The following is a 20237-nucleotide window of genomic DNA, read 5'->3' as shown; positions in this document are numbered from 1 at the left end:
CTCACAAAAAGCAGCAAACAAAACTAGAAGCAATCATGCTCAGGGTTTAAGGACATTAAAAGATTTAAAGCATCGTTTCTATATTTCATATAGAGCGTGCATAAATTTGACATGCAATCTCCAAAAATAAATATTGTAACATAAATCTTAAAATTAGTTTATCCAAGAGAGTTTATTCTTATTTTCATTATTATTGTTCTTAGCCTTCTGGTATCTTAAACCCTGCATGCTGCAGTTCTAAGCTGTGCTGAGCACCGGCTGTGAGAGAAGAAGCTACCTGCGAGTTTTCACAGTGCCATCTCATATCCATGTCTGTCTGGCTACCCTGCGTGCTTAGAGCTTTTTTCTTAATTCTTAATGGAAATCCTAGGAAATTTAGTCCATCCTCTGAAATCAATACTGGTGACAGGAGAGCTCCCTGACTCAGTGGGAGATCAAGATGATAAATTGCCTGCGCATCAGCCTGGCCTATCAGTGCCCTGCACACAGATGGGCGAGAAAAGACACAGAAAAGGCTCTATCAGTCACGTGTCACTGAGGAACCAATGGCTGACGCCCTACTGCAGGAAGGGATGCTGCAGTTCCGTCTGCAGTTGACGAGGCTGTTGGTACACAGCCCAGCCCGCGCCCTGCTCAAAAAGTAAGCATCGCTGCTATTGTTGAATTTACTCCCTGGCTGTGACTGCATAGAAGAACGGACATCCCTCTAATTGCGACCCAAATAAAGACCTTTTTTTCATGCGCAGAGAATTTTCTCTATATTGCTTTCTAACCCAATGCGATCGCAAAACAGAAGGGAAACTTTTTTTTTTAACATCCCAACCCTTAAACTCTTATGTGCTTCCCTTCAGATGATTATGTTTTCACCTAATATTAAATTAGAAGCTTAAACTGTGCAATTAGCATGCAACCCTCCTAACAGGATCGCCGCAAAGCTTTATAATTGTAATTATAATTTTATTCCCAAGTTAATGAATGACTTTTTTCTTGAATGCCAAGTTTATAATGAGTATTTTTATGGGATGATTTTGTAAAGGCAATTATGCAACAATCAGAAGTACCTTATTATGCTTTCTGCCAATTAGAACTGTTCCTCTTTAAAGACGATTTAAATCCCAATAAATATGCCATTTTATCAATCATTAAAAATAAAACCACCACCACCACCAACAACAACAAAAACCCACCACCAAATGTACATTTCATTTCCTAAAGCCAGAAGAACAAATGTGTTATCCAGTGATGGAAATATGGACTCATTTTTTTGGTCTTTCCTTTGAAATTTGAAATAATTCTTTGGTAAGCAAAGGATCCACACATCTGGAATACCATATGGAACTATATACCCCAATACATCTGCTTCCAGTGATCATTGTGCAATAACAGATATGTTGCACAGTTCTTCAAGGTAATTGAGATGACTGTATCCAGTCTGACAGGTAAGGTTATAAGTGATGAGACCGCAGTATTTTTCAAATGGCAATATCATGGAGATTAAAAAGAACAAGAAAAAAAAAAAAAACCTCAAACAATGAAGAATCTTCAGGAATAATAGAAAGAGTACCCAGGGCACTTCTCTTTATTGTTCCTCATTGCCCAGTTTTAATTATATCCATACATTTTCAAGGATTAATTCCTTTAGAGTGACCCAACACTACTGAAAAAAAAAAAAATCTGAGAATAAATACTGATAGATGTGCCATCATAAGTAAATTGTCACTGAACTTTAGAATGCTGAAATTCCAAAATTCATTTTGTCTTGGGAGCTATTTTTTAAACACATTCTTGAAACACTGAACCCTGCCAAGTTTTCTGCAAATATCTATCCACCCTTATTCAATATTGACTATCAGGAAATAATAAAGCATTTTTCAAATTTGTTAAAATGCATATTGTTTTGTGCTCATTCTATTTAGCCTACTTATTCAATAATAACATAATCCTCAATAATCAAACTTTATTTTTTTAAAGGAAAAAAAAAAGGCCCAGAACACTTCTCATCAAAAAGAAAACTACAGTAATAAAGCATCATCAAACCTACTCATTGCAGTATTGCAATAGCCAAAAGTAGAAACTATCTAGTCATCAATAATAGACTGATTAGATAGATTATGGTAGAGTCTTACAGGAGAGATACTCTGCAGCTGTAAAATATAATGTGGCAAATTCAAATGTACTTATATGAAGAGATCTCTAAGATGTAATGTTATTTACACAAAAATCAAAGGTGCAATTTTTTAAATTGTTTAAACTTTATATACACACATACACACACATTTACACACATGAAATATAGTTGCATATGCAGAGGAAATTTCCAAAAAGACCCAAAATATCAGTTAATAGTGGTTAAATCTGAGGAGCAGAGCTGGGGTCAAAGGTGAGACCGAGGCATAGGTACCGTTTTATATGCTTTTCATCCAATTTATGTATTACTTTTCTAATTCAAAATTAATTAATTAAAATGATGGCATCTACATTCATTTAGGCTTAGAAGAATGTGGCTCCTAGATATTTGAGCACAAGTGTTAAGGGGAAAGGAGAGGAGAGAGAAGGGAGTGTGGCTTGCTTTTTTCATGTTAATAGGGTAGGTGTGGGCAAGAAGGGAGCTGCCAGAGACAGGTTCTAGCAATCTTAGCTGAAGACCTCCCCAAACCATATTAAACTTTCAGTTCTTTCATCTCTTAATGCCTATAACAATACAAACTTACAGGCGCTAAGAGCTTTACAATATGCAGTGACAATTCACCTAAATTATCTCTGATTCTTAGAGAACATGAAGGACTGAGAAGTAAATGATTTGGCTAATTAGCAGAACTTGGGCAAATTAACCCCTCCAAGCCTTAGTTTTCTCAGCAGGATGCAATTAGCAAGAAGTGGCAGAGCTAACCATGAATTTTAATGTAGGATATTGTTTACTGCTGCTTTAGAGGCAAAGTAATGTGTTGTTTTTCTGTTTCATTGTTTTTTGTTTGTTTGTTTTTGTTTTTTTGTTTGTTTGTTTTACCAATAGTGGTGTAGGGCTAAAGACAAAACAAAATCCATTTTCTTGTGCTTCCTACTTGGCCCAAGCTTCTTTTATCCAAGAGACAGAACTTGGCTTATAGATTCCACTGTTCACTCTTTTGTGGCTGTTGTTCAGATTCCTAGTACTTTAAGAGATATAAACATTAAAAAATATTGAATTGGCTAAATTCAGTCAAAGGCTTATAATTTGATTAAAGGATTTTTGTGTTCTACACAAAGTTACACTAAAACAGTAGCTTATAAGGTGGGGGGTAATTTGGTCCACAAGGAGACATTTGACCGTGTTTGGAAATATTTCTAGTTGTCACAGCTGGGGCGGTGCTACAAGCATCTAGAGTGGGTGGTGGCAAAGATGCTGATAAGCACCCTCCAATGCACAGCCCCTACAACAAAGATTTATCTGTCTCTGAATGTCAATAGTGAGACTGAGAAACCGTGTTCTAAATATTAGGCTTTTCTACCTTATTTACAAAGAGGTTTAAAACAAAAAGTATTCTTTACTGTGAGGTGTATATTATAAAGTGGTGAGGAAGAAAGTTTAGGTGGAGAAGAGAGAACTGAGGGCCAGGCCCTGGATCCCTCCATAGTTGAGAAGTCATGAGGAAGAAGAAACAGGAACCGGGAAAAGGAGGTAAGAGAAAAACTCCTAGGGTGGTGACCCGGAAGCCTGTTGGCAACAAGTGTGTTGGCAAAACATTAGGATCTTTTTCAAATGCTGTTGATGGGTTTTATATTCCACTTTTCATAGTTTTGTTTTTAATTTAAACAAAGGGTCTGAGAAATTAATCCCAATGAACTTAACGATACAAAAGACTTGAGGTCCTTACTCCTCCTCATGTTTGGATCTTTACAGGTGTGGCCATAAAAGGTAGTATTTACAGGGATCCCAAGAGGGCTATTTGGAGACTATGTGAAGGGGAAGGGGTTTTCCTGACCCTCAAGTTATACTTCTTAGGCTATTTACCATTGTCGGCTACTTTATAGTCCACAAAGGTGTACATGTGAACAAGCAAGTGGACAAATTGCTATCTCAGACCATCCCACATCACAGTTCACAGACGAGGCCAAGCTACACTGCATCCCCTAGAAACATTGCAGCCCTGGTCTCCAGGCCCCACCTGGTCATTTCCACCCACAGACAAGGTTTCTGGGAACAGAATTCTCAGGACAGCTTCAGGCACTTTCTCTGTGACTCCTGTCATGCTGATTTCCACACTTGGCCAAGCCTGTGGCATTCGGGGTCAGGGCAGCAGAGCTGAGACACAAAGCCACCTGGATGACTAGGACAGTGGAGCAGTTTTAGGTCAAATTAATGCTCCTTTTGCCCAGAAAATATTGTGAGAAAGCAGATGAGAGAGAGAGAGAGAGAGACAGAGACAGAGACAGAGACAGAGACAGAGACAGAGACAGACAGACAGAGGAGGGAGGGAGAAAAGAAAGAGATAAGTAAAAAAGAGCCACAGATCTAAAGATACCATCACATACTGTGTGGTGTAAGAGAACACTGCATGTCATAAATGTCTTTAGCTAGATTTTTACAACTTTATAGTTTGCATAGACAAACTCCTTCATTTTACAGATGAAGGATTTTGATGCAGAGAGGTTAAATAACTTGGCTTGAATTAAGTGACAGTAGAATTCTTCCCAGTCTAGTCAGTGAATGAACATGACACTGACAAGTTTCAAGATGCTTCCAAAAATCACCATAATTATCAACCAGAGTAAGACTTAGAGGAAAGGAAAAATGATGTCAAATAAGAGACAAGGATGGCTTCAAAGACTCCTCCCAGCTCACCCCATGATCCTAGATTAAGGCATTGAAAGCTCGGGTTATCCAAGAAAGAGTATGATCCTCCCATGAGCATTTCTAGGATATGAAACACAAAAGGAGAAACTTTGAGTCTCCTCCTTCAGAAGATTTATGCGTGACTGCTGAAGGCTTTTTTTTTTTTTTTAATCAAATTCTCTTGTCTGTATTTGCACCACAGTTATGATGAATGGGAAGTAGGATGCCTGGCTGACTTTTAAAAGACATATGTCAGGAAGTAAGCTAGTTTTGAGAGAATATATGTGGGGAAACTTCTGGACCATTTACATTTTTTAAGAAAAGGGAACAGATAGAAATGGTAGAAAATCATAGTGGATTATTTTAGTTTAAAATTTTTATTGTTTTTGCTTTTTCTCCTTATAAATGGCAGTCCTAGTTTCAGGCCATAGAGCACCACTCAACTTCCGTTCACTATAACTTTAATATATGCAGGTACACATCAAAGGTAGGAAGTGAATTAATGTCAAAATAAGTAAAATTTCATATATTCTAAATCTTATTTTTTTCTGCTACTCTGTTCTTGTGGGTTTTTTTTCTTCTACACTGGTTATTTCTCTAGGTACGTTTGCTTTTTATAAAGTAAAAACACAAAAAACCAATGCCTCATGTAATCTTTTTGATAACACTGTACTCTAAAATTTATTATACTAATGTTAAAAATAAAAAAAATTGAGACTCAGAAGGATTAAATGACATCTAGACCCATGAAACTAGCAACTGAAAGTCTACTGACTACCTATCAAATGTTCTTTCCAAATCAGAAGTAACCTTGGTGCTACAGAGTAGTTGTTTGGTATGTTTACTCTGCATAAGAACCAACAAGGAAACATGCTAAATATCCAGGTTTCTGGGCCCTTCCCCAGAGAGTAATTCTGTCTTGGACTTAGATGGGTCCTGAAAGTCTGCACTGTAAATAAGCATCCCACCTCCATAATATAAGAACCTCAAGATCATTTTGGAGTACAAATTGAGAATTCTTCTTCCAGAAAAGTCATGTCAACAGAATTTCCAATGAATGGAAATAGGAAGCTTTTTTTTTTTTATTTTTTTTTTCAACGTTTATTTATTTTCAGGACAGAGAGAGACAGAGCATGAACGGGGGAGGGTCAGAGAGAGAGAGAGACACAGAATCGGAAACAGGCTCCAGGCTCTGAGCCATCAGCCCAGAGCCTGACGCGGGGCTCGAACTCCCGGACCGTGAGATCGTGACCTGGCTGAAGTCGGACGCTTAACCGACTGCGCCACCCAGGCGCCCCGGAAGCTTTTTTTTTAAGGCGTAAAATAAAAAAAAAAAAAAGTATTACAGGTAATATTCAACAAGTGAGACATTGGAACAGAGAGAAGCACCACAGCAGACAATAAAAAAATACAGATACTTTAGAGACATCCAGTAAGAGACAGTTTCCCAGGTTGGACTTTACAATGTAAAGATATTTTAGTTGAAAATATTTTGGAGTGAGAAAGATTAATGTGCATAGAAGAAATATGCAATTAGTAACATTTTGGAGAATAGAATGACCCTTTTACAGTCAGAATTATTTAAGGCACTTGGCTGATTTGGTCCCTACCACATTGCAGCAATTAGAAACCATGAACATGCAGCTATACAAGCAGGCTCTTTTTACATATCCTAAGAATTCATTTGTATTGAGAGAGTTTCCTTAGGATGGCTCTCTAGACTTCTAGAGACCTATCTAGAGACCTCTAGACCTTTTCTATAAGAGATCAGAATCCACTAAAATCATAGCAAAGTTTCCCCAATTGTTTAAGACAATAAATCCACCCAGAAAGAAATCCCAGCCCATTTCATGCACAACAATGATTCATGAAGATGAAGAGAGCACACACTGTACAGAAATTTTCTCTTACTGTTTTTCTCCCAGCTGGCTTCTAGGCTGGCCAAGTTTAAGGTCAAAGGGTAATAATGCTAAAGCATACTCTTTTCAGATTTATCTCGTTGGGATTTATACTGCTAGTCCCTAACTCCTCGTTTTAAAGATTTTTCTGAAATTTTTGACATACTATACATTTTAAAAATTTTTAATAGAAGAATGACTAATTGTTCATTTTTATCCAAACTCAAGTGCTGAAGGCAATGTTAAAAAGGAACTGATTCTTTCAGGATACTGTGAGTAGGACAATGCCTTTTACCAAACAGCTATCAGTGACCAAATATTTTTGGCGGCTGATTGATGAAAGGCATTAAGCAAAAAAGCCATACTCAGTCCATGGTCAAGTCTGTTAAGAGGCAGGAAGTATAAGGAAAGAAGGAAGGAAGGAAAGGAAAGGAGGAAGGAAGGAAGGAAGAAAAAAAGGACTAGAGAAAAAAAGAACACAAAACCTTTTAAATAGTTGAGGTACTTTAATGGACTGTGAGAATCTTTTGCTTTTTAGTGAACACAGCTTACCAGATATTATCAAATGTAAGTCTCCTTTATCCCTGCTCATCCACTCCTTGATTATGGACCATACGATGATATCTTAAGCACCAAGAATGACTTAGAAGAGATATCTATATGGGGCACCTGGGTGGCTCAGTGGGTCAGGCCTCCAACTTCGGCCAGGTCATGATCCTGCATTTAGTGGTTTCGAGCCCCATGTCAGGCTCTGTGCTGAGAGCTCGGAGCTCGGAGCCTGGACCCTGCTTCAGATTCTGTGTTTTCCTCTCTCTCTGTTCCTCCCCTGCTTGCACTCTATTTCTCAGAGGTCTCCCATAAATAAATAATATTTAAAAAGAATTTTAGAAGAGATATCTACAAGAAGCTTACAAATGACTCCATAATCCTATGCATGCACAGAAGCACATGGGCCAAAAAAAAACAAAAACAAACAAACAAAAAAAACCACACATTTTTACTGATCAAGAGTGAATAAGTAGGATGCCTGGGTGGCTTAATTGGTTGAGCGTCCAACTCTTGATTTTAGCTAAGGTCATGATCTCACAGTTGGCAAGTTCAAGCCCCTCCTCAGGCTTGATGCTGACAGTAAGGAGTTGCTTGGGATTCATTCTCTCTCTCTCTCTCTCAAAATAAATAAACACACATTTTTTAAAAAAGAATGAATATTTTCCATTAAGAAAATTGTGAAACCTAAGCTGGAAACAAAGCTCATCTTGGATTGAACATAACATTATTAGAAAATCAGTGAACAGAGAAATTCTCAACTGGTCACTCATATAAATATTATGTTACACAATAACATTCTGGTAGGCAGATGCAATTATTTCATGTAGATTTAATATTTTGTAGCAATGGTTTCCAAATATAAGATGCCTAAAAATTAGAGTGCTAGTTAAAAATGCTAATTTTCTGGACCCACCCTGATCTACTTAATTATAATTTCTAGTGATGAGAGTGAAAAACTGCATGCTTATCATGGGCTTCAAGTGATTTTGAGGCAGGCTGTTTTAGATCTTACTTTGAGAAACAGACTTATGTGGATCCACCCCTGCCCACTATGACACCTCCTTGGACATACTGAATTATCCAATTCAACTCCTAAAGCACAACATCTTTCATTTTGACGGACAGAAGTCTGAAAAATGTAGAGAGAGATTAAGAATGATGGGATGGAGAGATTTTGAAAAGATCCCTTTGGAAGATGCTGCATTCAACTTGGGTCTTGAAAATGGTAGAGTTAATTATTTAGCAAAGGCATGGAAATATAAAAGTTCTTTTCTTTAAAATAAAAATATATACATATAAATAATAAGCTCCTTTATCTTTTCAACTGGAGAACTGAGCAATGCTTTTAGCACATGGGAAACAGTCAATGACCATGAGTTGAATTAGTAAATGATAGGATCACAACAAAGTAAATCTATTAAAAAACATCAATTCACATAGCACCACCTTCACAAAACTTTTTGTTGTTAATGCTGTTGTTATTGTTTTGATTTCATTTCACATTCTTTTCCATTTCTTATCTGTACACACACATAATTTTAAATGGATATAATAAAGATACAATTTAGTGTTTCACAATTTAATATGATGGCCTATACATTTTCCACTTTGACTTAGGATATTATCATTCTAACAATAACAGAATAGTCAAAATGGTACATTATAATTACATGACTATTCTGTAGTTTTTGGATAATGGATCCATCTCAATTTTATATTTCTGCTATTGTAAATAACCCTTTTCTTCCTTTGTATTTTTTTATAAGATAAATTCCCATAAGTGGGATTATTGGTCTAAAGACATAAGTGTTTTTATAGATCTTGAAACAATCTGCCAAAGTACTTTTCAAAAGACTTGTTCTAATTTTCACATTGTCTCCAGCATGCTATGTTCTATTACATCTTCACTGGTGTGAACATGTTTTTTCTATCTAGAGGTGCCCTTTTCCCATTTAAAAAAAAAATTCTGGTAAACTCCTACACATTGTTTTGTACCAAGCTCAAATGCTACTCTTTCTTGCAGACTTCCCAAAGCCCCTAGGCAGAGTTAGTCATTATTTCCACTGTGTTCCCATAGTACTTTGTAATAATACCAAGTTTAGCACTTATCAAATGATTTTATGTTTGTTGTAGTTTGGATATGTGTTTTTTTTTTCTTCTTCTTAGATTATTAGTAACACCATGGTTGAGCTTCTGTCCACCTCATCATTGGAATCTTAACCTCTAGCACAGGGCTGGGCATCTATTACACATTCAATAAATGCTTGTTAAGTAAATGAGGAATGAGTGAATGAATGAATGAATGAATGAATAGGTCAATGTGATACACAAACCCAAGCCTCTTCCTGTATCTCTAGGTAAAAAGGCCTTCTTTCACTAACTCTGTTATAAACCACCCAGTCCTAAGAGCATGTGTATTACTGTAGGTTTTGTAATATTTATAATTTTTTTTATATTTAACTATTTTGTAGGTCTTTAGTTTTATATTTTTACTGATCTACTTCTGGGTCCTTGCTGCCATGATGCTGTGAATTAACTCATTTTATCCTTACCAAAACCTGGTAAGAAATAGAAGGAAGTATATCATAATTAAAACTTGAAAAATAAGAAATCTAAAGCATAGAAACATTTCTAGCAAGTGGAAGCACCACAGTCAGTACCAACATATTTTGAGTCACATTTTAGCCCTCATTCTAATGAAATCATTAGACCTTGCTGAATTTTGTTACTTAATCAAACTGAGAAAATGAGCATTTAAATAAACAGTATAAACCAGACTGGTGATTTTAAAACAAACAACTTTGCTGGCAAAAGAAACATTTCTTTCTGAAAGAATGCTTATGAATAATTAAATATGAAAAATAAATAATATCTGAAGACTCTTATTGAAATTAGTGGCAGATGGAGGGGGCTGCTGTTTTCCTTCCTACCTGGTAGCTCTTGGCAGTTTCTAGAAGTTATACCCAGGAAAGTGAAATAATGGCCCATTCACTCACTAACCATTCAATCAGTCAACTAACAAATATTACATTCTAACTAGGTAAAAAAAAATGTGGGAAATACAGAAGAAAAAAAAGAGCCCATCACCAAGAACACACACACAGACACACAGACACAGACACACGGGCGCATGTGCGTGCGCACACACACACACACACACACACACACACACACACACTCACTCTAACACAGTATCTTGGCACAGAATGCCAAAGCCAAATGGCACAGAAACTATATTACATAGTAAACATTCTGAAAGTTCAGGGACAAAGGATGACTTCAGGGTCCATATGCTGTACTGAGTTCCACATGGCCACCTAAGGAACAAAGTGAGGGGATATGGACTTTGTTTCTTAATCTGTGATTTTGTACAAGCCACTTACTCTGCCTATGCTGCAGTGTCCTTGCCTATAAAATAAAGGGAATGAATCCCTTTGGCCAATCAAATGCATGTAATATGTGGCCACATGGAAGATAGTATCTTAGTGGTAAAAGCATAGACACTGAAATCAGACAGATCTGGTTTCATGACCTAACTTCGGGGCTTAGATCACTTAGCTCAACCTCTCTAAGTCCCAGCATCTTTAGCCATAAAATGAGAAAAATGGCAATACAAAGCTTTTGAAATTTCCCATAAGGTATAAGTGAGAGAATATGTAACACTTAGGAAAACTGGCATATATGCAGTGGTCAATAAATAGCAGCAATCATCATTAACTAGTAACATGAAGAAGTTGCTGCTAGGCACTGCATCGACTATTTCAAGTCTGATTTTTGACACAGCTCACTTACTATGGAAACAATTAGTGTTCTGTATTTAACAAAGGCCAAAAGCTCTGGCAAGGTAAATATTGTTTTTAGAATTTTTCGAATTATGTACAGATTCATGCAAAGCCTGGGAAAGATGCTACATTTTGTTCTACAGTGTACTAGATTTTGCCCATTCTGGACAATGCTAGGCTTTATTTCAATTGTCAATTATATGTGGACTCCAGTTTGATCAGTCAAAACCAATGGAATCATTGGTGTGAGCTGCATTTCGTCACTTCCATAAATGCGACACTAACTGCCTTACAGATCCTCAACTTCATGTCCACGCTGACAAGCATGACGAATGGAATTCACAGGTGTGACACACGCCCAGGCATATACCCAGCAGGCTGGCTATGGCCTTATTCTTTCTCGTTTCCTAAAGAGGCAAGTGAGTGAGGGTATTGTTACCTCAGAGAATCTTGAATGTACTCTGCTTATTATTTAAATATTATTTAAAACAAAATATTCACACTCACTTTAGAAGTTAAATCATGATTATTAATAGATTGCTTAAAATATAGCTAAAGCAGACAGAATCATCCTATGACATGACCTAAGGAAGTGTACTTGACATTAGAAAATCAAAAACCCACTCACTTTGTGAAGAAAACATATTACGTTCTAGAGACCACTACCATGAAAGAATAAAAAGACCTAGTATCATGAATTATGGACAGTTTGAAAATATGTTTGCTTAATAATATGTTACTTGGACCTAAATAAAGTGATACATTTTCTAGAACCCCAGAAGACACACAGCACATATGGTCATGATAAGTAATCTGGCATTTCTCTAAAATGGCATTTCTTATACTTTTTAGCCTCAGGAACTCTTTTCACATTTAAAAATCATTAAAGACTCCAAAAATCTTCTGTGTATATAGATTATATATATGAATATTTGCTTGATTACAAATTGAAAGTAAAAAAAGTTTAAATATTAATTAACTCATTTAAAAAAATTTTTTAACGTTTATTTATTTTTGAGACAGAGAGAGACAGAGCATGAATGGGGGAGGGTCAGAGAGAGGGAGACACAGAATCCGAAATAGGCTCCAGGCTCTGAGCTGTCAGCACAGAGCCCGACGTGGGGCTTGAACTCACAGACCGCGAGATCGTGACCTGAACGGAAGTCGGCCGCTCAAACTCAACCGACTGAGCCACCCAGGCTCCCCATTTAACTCATTTCAAAATAACAAAAATAGGGCCACCTGGGTGGCTCACTCAGTTAAGCAACTCTTGATTTTGGCTCAGGTCATGATCTCACGGCTTGTGGGTTTGAGTCCTGTATTGGGCTCTGCACCGACAGTTCAGAGCCTGCTTGGAGTTTTCTCTCCCTCTCTCTCTGCTTCTCCCTGCTCAGGCTTGCTCTTTCTCTCAAAAATAAATTAATTAAAAAAATAAAATAACAAAAACAGGGTGCCTGGGTGGCTCAGTCGGTTGAGTTTCCGATTCTTGATTTCATCACAGGTCATGAATCACATTTCATCACTCAGTCATGGGACTGAGCCCCAGGTTGGACTTTGTGCTGAGCATAGAGTCTGCTTAAGATTCTCTCTTTATCTCCCTCTGCCTTTCCCAATGCTTGTGCTTTGTCTCTTTCCAAAATAAAAAAAAAAAAAAATAACAAAAATAAATCCATCACATGTTAATATAAATAACATACATCTAAAAAATGACTATTTAGAAGTTCCTGGGTGGCTCAGTCAGGTAAACAGCCAACTCGTGATTTTGGCTTAGGTCATAATCTCACAGATTGTGAGATCAAGCCCCACACCAGGCTCTACACTGACAGTGCAGAACCTGCTTGGCATTCTCTCTCTCTCCCTCTCTCTCTCTGCCCCTCCCCTGCTTGGGCTCTCTCTCTCTCTCTCAAAATAATTTAACATTTAAAGAAATGACTGTTTAAAAAAATTTGAAAAGTGTAGCATTGCTTCACATTTTTACAAATCTTTTAAATATCTGGCTTAATGGAAGACATCTGGGTGCAAATATCTTTCTACATTTAATGACTTTAAAATATGTCCTGTGGTAGCATTCATACAGTTTGTCAAATTATGAGCCCATTATGTAAAATAGTAGCTACTTTGATCTGTGTTTATTCCAGATGCAACAAACGTGTTTTCCTGGGCAGCACCTGTGCTTTTAAAAGAGAAATATGACATAAGAAGCTAGAAATCTAGAGAAATTATTAAATTTCTTTTCCCTGTAAAAATTGTCCTAATACATCAGGCAGACAATATTTCAAGGTTTCACCAATTTGTATATTTAGTTGTAGTTTCATAATTATAAAAAAATTCAAAGCAAATAGCATGGAAAGAAATGTCAGTTTGTTGATTAAAAGCTAGAGTTTCACACCTGTATGAATGAAAAGAAAAAATAAGCAACAAATATCATTATTATTTTTATTTGTTCTTCTTCAAAATCGGTGTCAAAAAGACACCCACATAGTAACTCAGAAATGAAACAGTTATATGTTTATCCCTGCTGAATTATTGCAGAGTGGGATGTTTGGCAAAATATATATTAAAAAATGAAACAGTCCTCTTAAATTAAATGCTCTATTACATAATAAATAATTTCTTTGATTCTTACAAAATCATTCTATTATCTCCAAATCTGGGAAAACCCAAGGAGAGAGGCTTAGTGCCTGCCATTGCCTTAGTAATCAGATAACTGTTTTGACTATTCTATAATAAAAGCAGCACATCCTTGGGAAAAAAAAAAAGGCTCTTTTCTCCTAAAATCTGGGTAGATAAAATAGTGGCTGGGATTAGGAAATAAAAAGAGGATTCATCCTTCTGCGTTGACTTTTCCTTTGTCCTAAGTCTTGGACAGGAAATGTGCTAGTTGTCTTTTACTTTCAGAGAGTTCTGAATTATTTAAACTCATGGGTGAACCATAAAACATGAAGCCTCAATGTTTAGTGGCTCAGCAAATAGAGTTCTCTCCATTATTTTACCCTTAACTAATTTTGTTCTTAGCCCACTTAGGTAGAAAAAGAACTCCAAAGCCTGCCTATCATATCTATTCAACACTTAAAATTGTGTTGAAGTGTCATCATACAAGTAACTTTGGGAAGCAAGGAATAGGGGGAGATTTATGGATGATTAATATTTGAACTTTAAAACATAAATGTCTGAAATTCTAGTTAATTGACAAATGTTAGTTGATGTAATTATGTGTCATTACAACAGTTAACAACAATAACAAAAATGTCAATTACACTAAATTGCAAATGCTGAAACCAAACGTACAAAAGATTAATTTAAAAAGCAAAACTGGCATCAACTGAAAACTATCCAACAGAAGTCATGTAGGAATTCCTAACACCTGTTCAGGTGCAGTGGATGCTTTGAAACACTGTCCAGCAGAATGTCGAATCCAGACTCTAGGTTATTCAGTTTAAATTTTAAGTTACTGTAATTGTATGCTAGTCTGAGTTTATGAATGCTAAGATTATTTAAATTTTAACAAGCTGGTAGGTAGCCCTTACTTGCATTGTGAAAATCCAAGTTCAATGGTTTGTGTGCCATTTGCCTATATAAAGCACATAAAGCACTTGCACTTGTGGTTCACGTTACAACCCATCAAATTCAACCTTGGGGCCAAGGATCTGTATGTAAAAATCACTGTCCAAGGCTTATTAAACCTCTATATAAAAAAGATCAAGTAAGTAATTCAACAAATATGTGTTGGGTCTATGAAATGGCAAACCTATTAAAGATTCTGGATACAATAGAGAATAAGACAACAAGACCCTTGCTCTAAAGGAGTTCATATTGTAGTTAGAAAAAGTCAAAAAACCAAGACCAGCTAACAAACCACTGTCGATGCCATCTAGTCAGATACCACTAGGAATATAATTTTAGTTGAACAAGTTGGGTTTATTAATTGTTGTAGCAAGGGATAGTACATACACGAGGAACCATGGAGCTTCTCAGTAAGGTGATATTAGGCAAGACTTATTAAAGAGTTTGGGCTTTATTAGGTGGTTTGGGGCAGAGTTTAAGAAAGCGGGACTTTATGGGGCACCTGAGTGGCGCAGTTGGTTAAGCGTCCGACTTCAGCCAGGTCACGATCTCGCAGTCCGTGAGTTCGAGCCCCGCGTCAGGCTCTGGGCTGATGGCTCAGAGCCTGGAGCCTGTTTCCGATTCTGTGTCTCCCTCTCTCTCTGCCCCTCCCCCATTCATGCTCTGTCTCTCTCTGTCCCAAAAACAAATAAACGTTGAAAAAAAAAAAAGAAAGCGGGACTTTGTTCTGGATAGGAGCCTGTCAGGAAGTAGAGGAATTCTGTGATTGATTGGGCATCTCAATAAATCTTATCTATAACAAGAGCAGACGAGAGTGAGGATAAAGCTATGATTCACAGAAAAGTAATAGTTACTCATTTTAACCAAGAGATGGTTTGATATTTTTGTGGATTTTACAGTGACCTTGGTTTTATCATTTTTTAAAAGTTTATTTATTTATTTTGGGGGGAGAGAAGGAGAGAGAGAGGGCTTGTGTGCACAAGTGGGGGAGGGACAGAGAGGCAGAGGAGGGAGACACAGCAGACTCCAAGTTCTGAGCTGTCAGCACAGAGCCCAACGCAGGGCTCAAACTCACAAACCGTGAGATCATGACCTGAGCCGAGGTCAGACGCTCAACTAGCTGAGCTACCCAGGCACCCTTATTTATTTATTTATTTATTTATTTATTTATTTATTTATTTTCCCTAAACAAAATAATGATATGACCTTGTTTTGCTTCAGCAGATTATGGTCTCAAGAGTGACTTAATATCATGTTATTGTTCTGTGAAACTGTTTCTATTCAACAAATAACACAGTCTACCTGTGAGCACCAGGCCAGCTTCTAATGACACTGAAGCTTCACTGTATGGGTTAGACAAGTTCCCACGTATCAGGAGTAGCTCTTCTCTACCATTCATCCAATCGACCAAGTAATAAACAAACAAAAAAACAAACAAATGTTTAAAAGTCAAAGGGTGATAGAACAGAGTAAAGAAAGGGCCCCCTTGTATTGGGTATTCATAGAAAGTTTCTTAAACTGGAAAAATCAGAAGCTAGAATATAACTAACTACCTGGGGAGAGAGTATTCATGTTCCAGGGAACAACTACGCCACCGATCTAAGGTTGGAAAGAGTTTGTAGCATCTGAGGGACAAAAGAAAGATAGTATGACCCAAGCACTGTCAGTGTAAGAAAGTGAGAAGGCAGAAGAGACATCCAGATGGGAGAGGAAGGAAACTGAGACCTTATTCTAAGTGTAATGGGAAGTCAATAGGTATTAAGAGCAGAATAATGACATAATTTTATTTGTATGTTTAAAAGATCATTTATATGAGGCGCCTGGGTGGATCAGTTGGTTAAGCGTCCGACTTTGGCTCAGGTCATGATCTCACAGTTCGTTGGTTTGAGCCCTGTGTCAGGTTCTGTGCTGATAGCTCAGAGCCTGGGAGCCTACTTTGGATTCTGTGTCTCCCTCTCTCTCTGTCCCTCCCCCACTCCCGCTCTGTCTCTCTCTGTCTCTCAAAAATAAATAAACATTAACAAAGTTAAAAAAATAAATAAAAGATCATTTGTATGGTCAATGGAGAATGTTTTGTGGGGCTGCAGCATAGATGAGGAGCTGAGATGCAAGAAGGTTTTGCAGTGTAGGCAAGAGATGACAGTCGCTTGCTGTGAGGTAGTGGTGGTGGAGATGTGCAGAAGAGACTGTATGAGGTCAGTGTTATGGGACTCACTGATGGGCTAATTTGAGAGGTGAGGAGCAGGAAGGAATGAATTAAGGACAATTTTACCAGTTCTTGGGTTCTTGACGTCAGTGATAATCTTATTCATCATATCATTCTTAAATCCTGATTCACAGATGGCACTGGGTGTGGAATGAAAGAATCTATGTTGTGGCACATATTTGGCACAAGTAGCAAGCTTCATAACTGTCACACTTATTAACTTACACTTGAGGTTTTGTTCATAATTCTCTCTATTGATTTGTAGGTAATTCAGTGGCAGTGAAGTGTAAGATAACCCATGTCTAGACAGAACAACTTAATCAAGGTAATATTGTCATAAATAAGTACTAAGTATATGTCTCCTACTTAGTAAATACTTAGTAAATACATGCAGAAAATAAACAGTTTTGGAGAAATTAAAAAAACAGAAAAATAATAGATAATTATTCATCATTACAGATAAAAATCTCACAGATTCTGAACATTCTCCCTACACACAGGGTGTCTAACCTTACCTTCTTAACTCACACAAATGGTCTATTTGCTTATATCAAGGTATAAGTCCTAGAAAAACTGACTATGATTATATTTGCCACCTCAAGGCAAACTTTGAAACTCATACACCCATCAGATGGCATTATCTAATTTCCTGACTTGTACCCAAAGAGAATTATCTCAGGAACAATATAGCAGCTGGATAATTAAGTATGGGAAATAAACTACTGCTTCTCCAGAATCACACTGGGCTCCTTTCTTTTCTCTCACAAGAGGAGTCCCTCAGGAAGCAGTAATGAAGCATAGTATGGGGGCACTCCTCATTAATGCCTATGGAGGCTCATAGCTGGAGCCCAGACTTTTTTCCCAGTGTGATGATGACTCCAGCAGAGAAGCCGGGGACTCTTCAACATGCTTTCTTATGGTGGGACACAACAGTTCAAAATATTACTATGTGAAGGCACAATCGGGTATACAGTATATAAGCAGGAGGTTTATTTCTTTGTCTATTGACATGTATGAAGCAATAGGACCTATAAAAAGACAAAAACAATCTGCTCAAGACATTTAGTTTGGGAATGTCCTTGTAAGGCCCTAGAGAAGTAGCTTCAATCCACAGATAATATCACACCTAGTACAATAGCAGATTAGTCAAAATTATTTGCTGTGTTCAACCCACTTACATTCTTGAAGTTTATAGTATACTTAAACTACACAGGTGAGAGCTGTTGGGAAAAATACAAACATCACAACCTACCTACGGCCACTTCAAGTTATATAAATCATCCCAGCTAAGGGAACTACTTCAAGGAAACAAAGATAGGATGTGGTCATCCCAAGGCTCAGAGGCAACCTCACAACTATTATCATGACTCCCTCCTCCGGTCATGCTCATTCACAACAATTATTTGACAATATGAGCAAACCACAAACTTCTCTATTTTGTGTAAGGCAAAAGATGAGAGTGAATTTCTAGAAGTTAATGAACAGGTTAGCAGTTTTCTTTCGCTCTGCTCATAGCTCCATGGAAAAATCACTGAAGTGTTAAAAAAAAAAAAAAAAAAAAAAAGAAAAAGAAAAACCAGGATTCTGTCATACTGCTGTCTCACATCCAAAGCTGCAGGAGAATGAAATATCGACATATTTATGTGTAGTTCTCATAATTTCACCCAACTCAAAAGAATGACTGAAACATTCCTGGGTAACATGAAAACACCCGGGGAAGGGAGAGAAAATGATCATTCTTTCCAATCTCCTTCGCACCTTTGGATTTCTTTTAGCTAAGGATACACATTTCTTGCAGTGATTGAAGAGGGTGGTAACATCTGTCAAATCTGTGAAGTCAAGACATGAAACTCATTTTTAAGATCTCAGTAGAGGAGAAAAATGAGAGAAAGTAACTTGTAATTTCTGTCAATTAGATATGCAGGAATAACTAAGTGAAATGAATGCTTTAAAAAAAAAAAGAAAAAAAAACCTTACTTGACTTTTTAAAAATTGAGTTTCTACATTTTAATAATATTGTCATCTGTAATTACAGGAGTATTGAGATTTTATTTCCCTTTTCTGAGTCCTAAATTTGTCATCTAAGAGAAAATAAAACCTTTAATATAATCATATGTAAGAAAGTGGTGAAGCCTAGTACTTTTCATATTATTTTCAACAATCAATACACTGGAAATAAAACAATCTGTATTTCAAATATGGACAGCACCATCCTGGTTAGTAAAAAAGAAAAAAAAAAAGAGAGAGAAAGAAAGAAAGAAAGAAAGCCTAAGTGCAAGTCCCTTGGGTCTCATGACTCTGCCAAAATAACATGATGATTTCTTGAAATTCATTAATCCTTTCAAAAACTATTTACTGAGCATCCACAGTAGTCACTGAGCTATACAGGGAACTGGGAGTCAGGTACGGGTAAGCATGATGTAGAACTATAAATGAAATGTAGAATATACCCTTGAGGACCTCATGGTCTAGAAGGGGAGAAGACATACTGTTTTCTACCTTGAACTAAAATTATTCATATCTGAGTCATGAAAAGTGGAGATAAATATTATGAAATTTTAGAGAAGGGGGAAGTCACTTCTTATAAGGAAGAATCAGGGAAGAATTCTAGAAGCAGATATAATTGACTTTGCTTAGAAAAATGGAAAATATTTGGATATTACAGAAGGTGGAATGGTATTTTCCTTGAAAAAGAAAACATGAGCTAAGACAGGAAGAAAGAAAGCATGGTGGACCAATAAATGAACTGAGGAGCAGAGAATAACTAGAATGATAGATTGGGATTTACAGTATGTGGTACAACTAATGGTCACATAAAGACGTCCACATCCTAATCCCTGGAATTTGTAAAGATGTTATCTTATTTGGCAAAATAGACTTTGCAGATGTGGTTAAATTGACAATCTTGAGTTGGGGAGATTGCCCTGGATTATCTAAGCAGGCTCAATGTAATCACAAGGGTCATTATAAGTGAAAGAAGAAGAGTCAGAATAAGAGGAGATATGATAAGAAAAGCATAGGTCAGAGTGATGGAAAGAAGGGGTCAGTGGCCATGAGCCAAGGAAGGCAGGTAACTTATAGAAACAGCAACAGGCAAGCTAACAGATTCTCCCTTAGAGCATCCAGAAGGAATGCAGCGTTGACAACCCACTTTAGACTTCTAACCTCTAGAACTGTAAGATAATACATTGGTGTTGTTTTAAGTCACTATATTTATGGTAATTTGTTACAGCAGCAATAGGTAACTAATATAGACTGGAAAATGTTGAATATACTATGTTATAGCATCAATAATGGTTCATCCAACTCTTGTTGTGGTCCCATACTTTTAATCATTCTTTGATTTTAACACTTACATTGCATTTTTATTTTTTAAAACATATTTACCTATCTCCCCTGAGTTAACAGCAGAATAAAAGTACTAT

The 20237-nt window shown here is 36.9% G+C and overlaps 1 protein-coding gene across 33 annotated transcripts in view; it reads right to left on the bottom strand.

Annotated features, from left to right (window-relative positions):
- The window catches only part of NRXN1 (neurexin 1), a 1154099-nt gene that overhangs the window by 55219 nt on the left and 1078643 nt on the right, over positions 1 to 20237 (bottom strand). The window contains exon 1 of one of the 33 annotated variants that reach the window (XM_040453788.1): positions 278 to 448. The exons of the other annotated variants lie outside the window; for them this stretch is intronic. Within the exon in view, the coding sequence (XP_040309722.1) occupies positions 278 to 310 (33 nt within the window). The 5' untranslated portion in view covers positions 311 to 448. Of the gene's footprint in view, positions 1 to 277; positions 449 to 20237 lie in introns of those variants that run through there. 33 annotated transcript variants of the gene reach the window in all.

The sequence above is a fragment of the Herpailurus yagouaroundi genome, unplaced genomic scaffold (assembly GCF_014898765.1).
Source record: "Herpailurus yagouaroundi ecotype Mexico unplaced genomic scaffold, PumYag 210, whole genome shotgun sequence".
NCBI lineage: Eukaryota > Metazoa > Chordata > Mammalia > Carnivora > Felidae > Herpailurus > Herpailurus yagouaroundi.
This window is presented reverse-complemented; position numbering and strand designations above follow the sequence as displayed.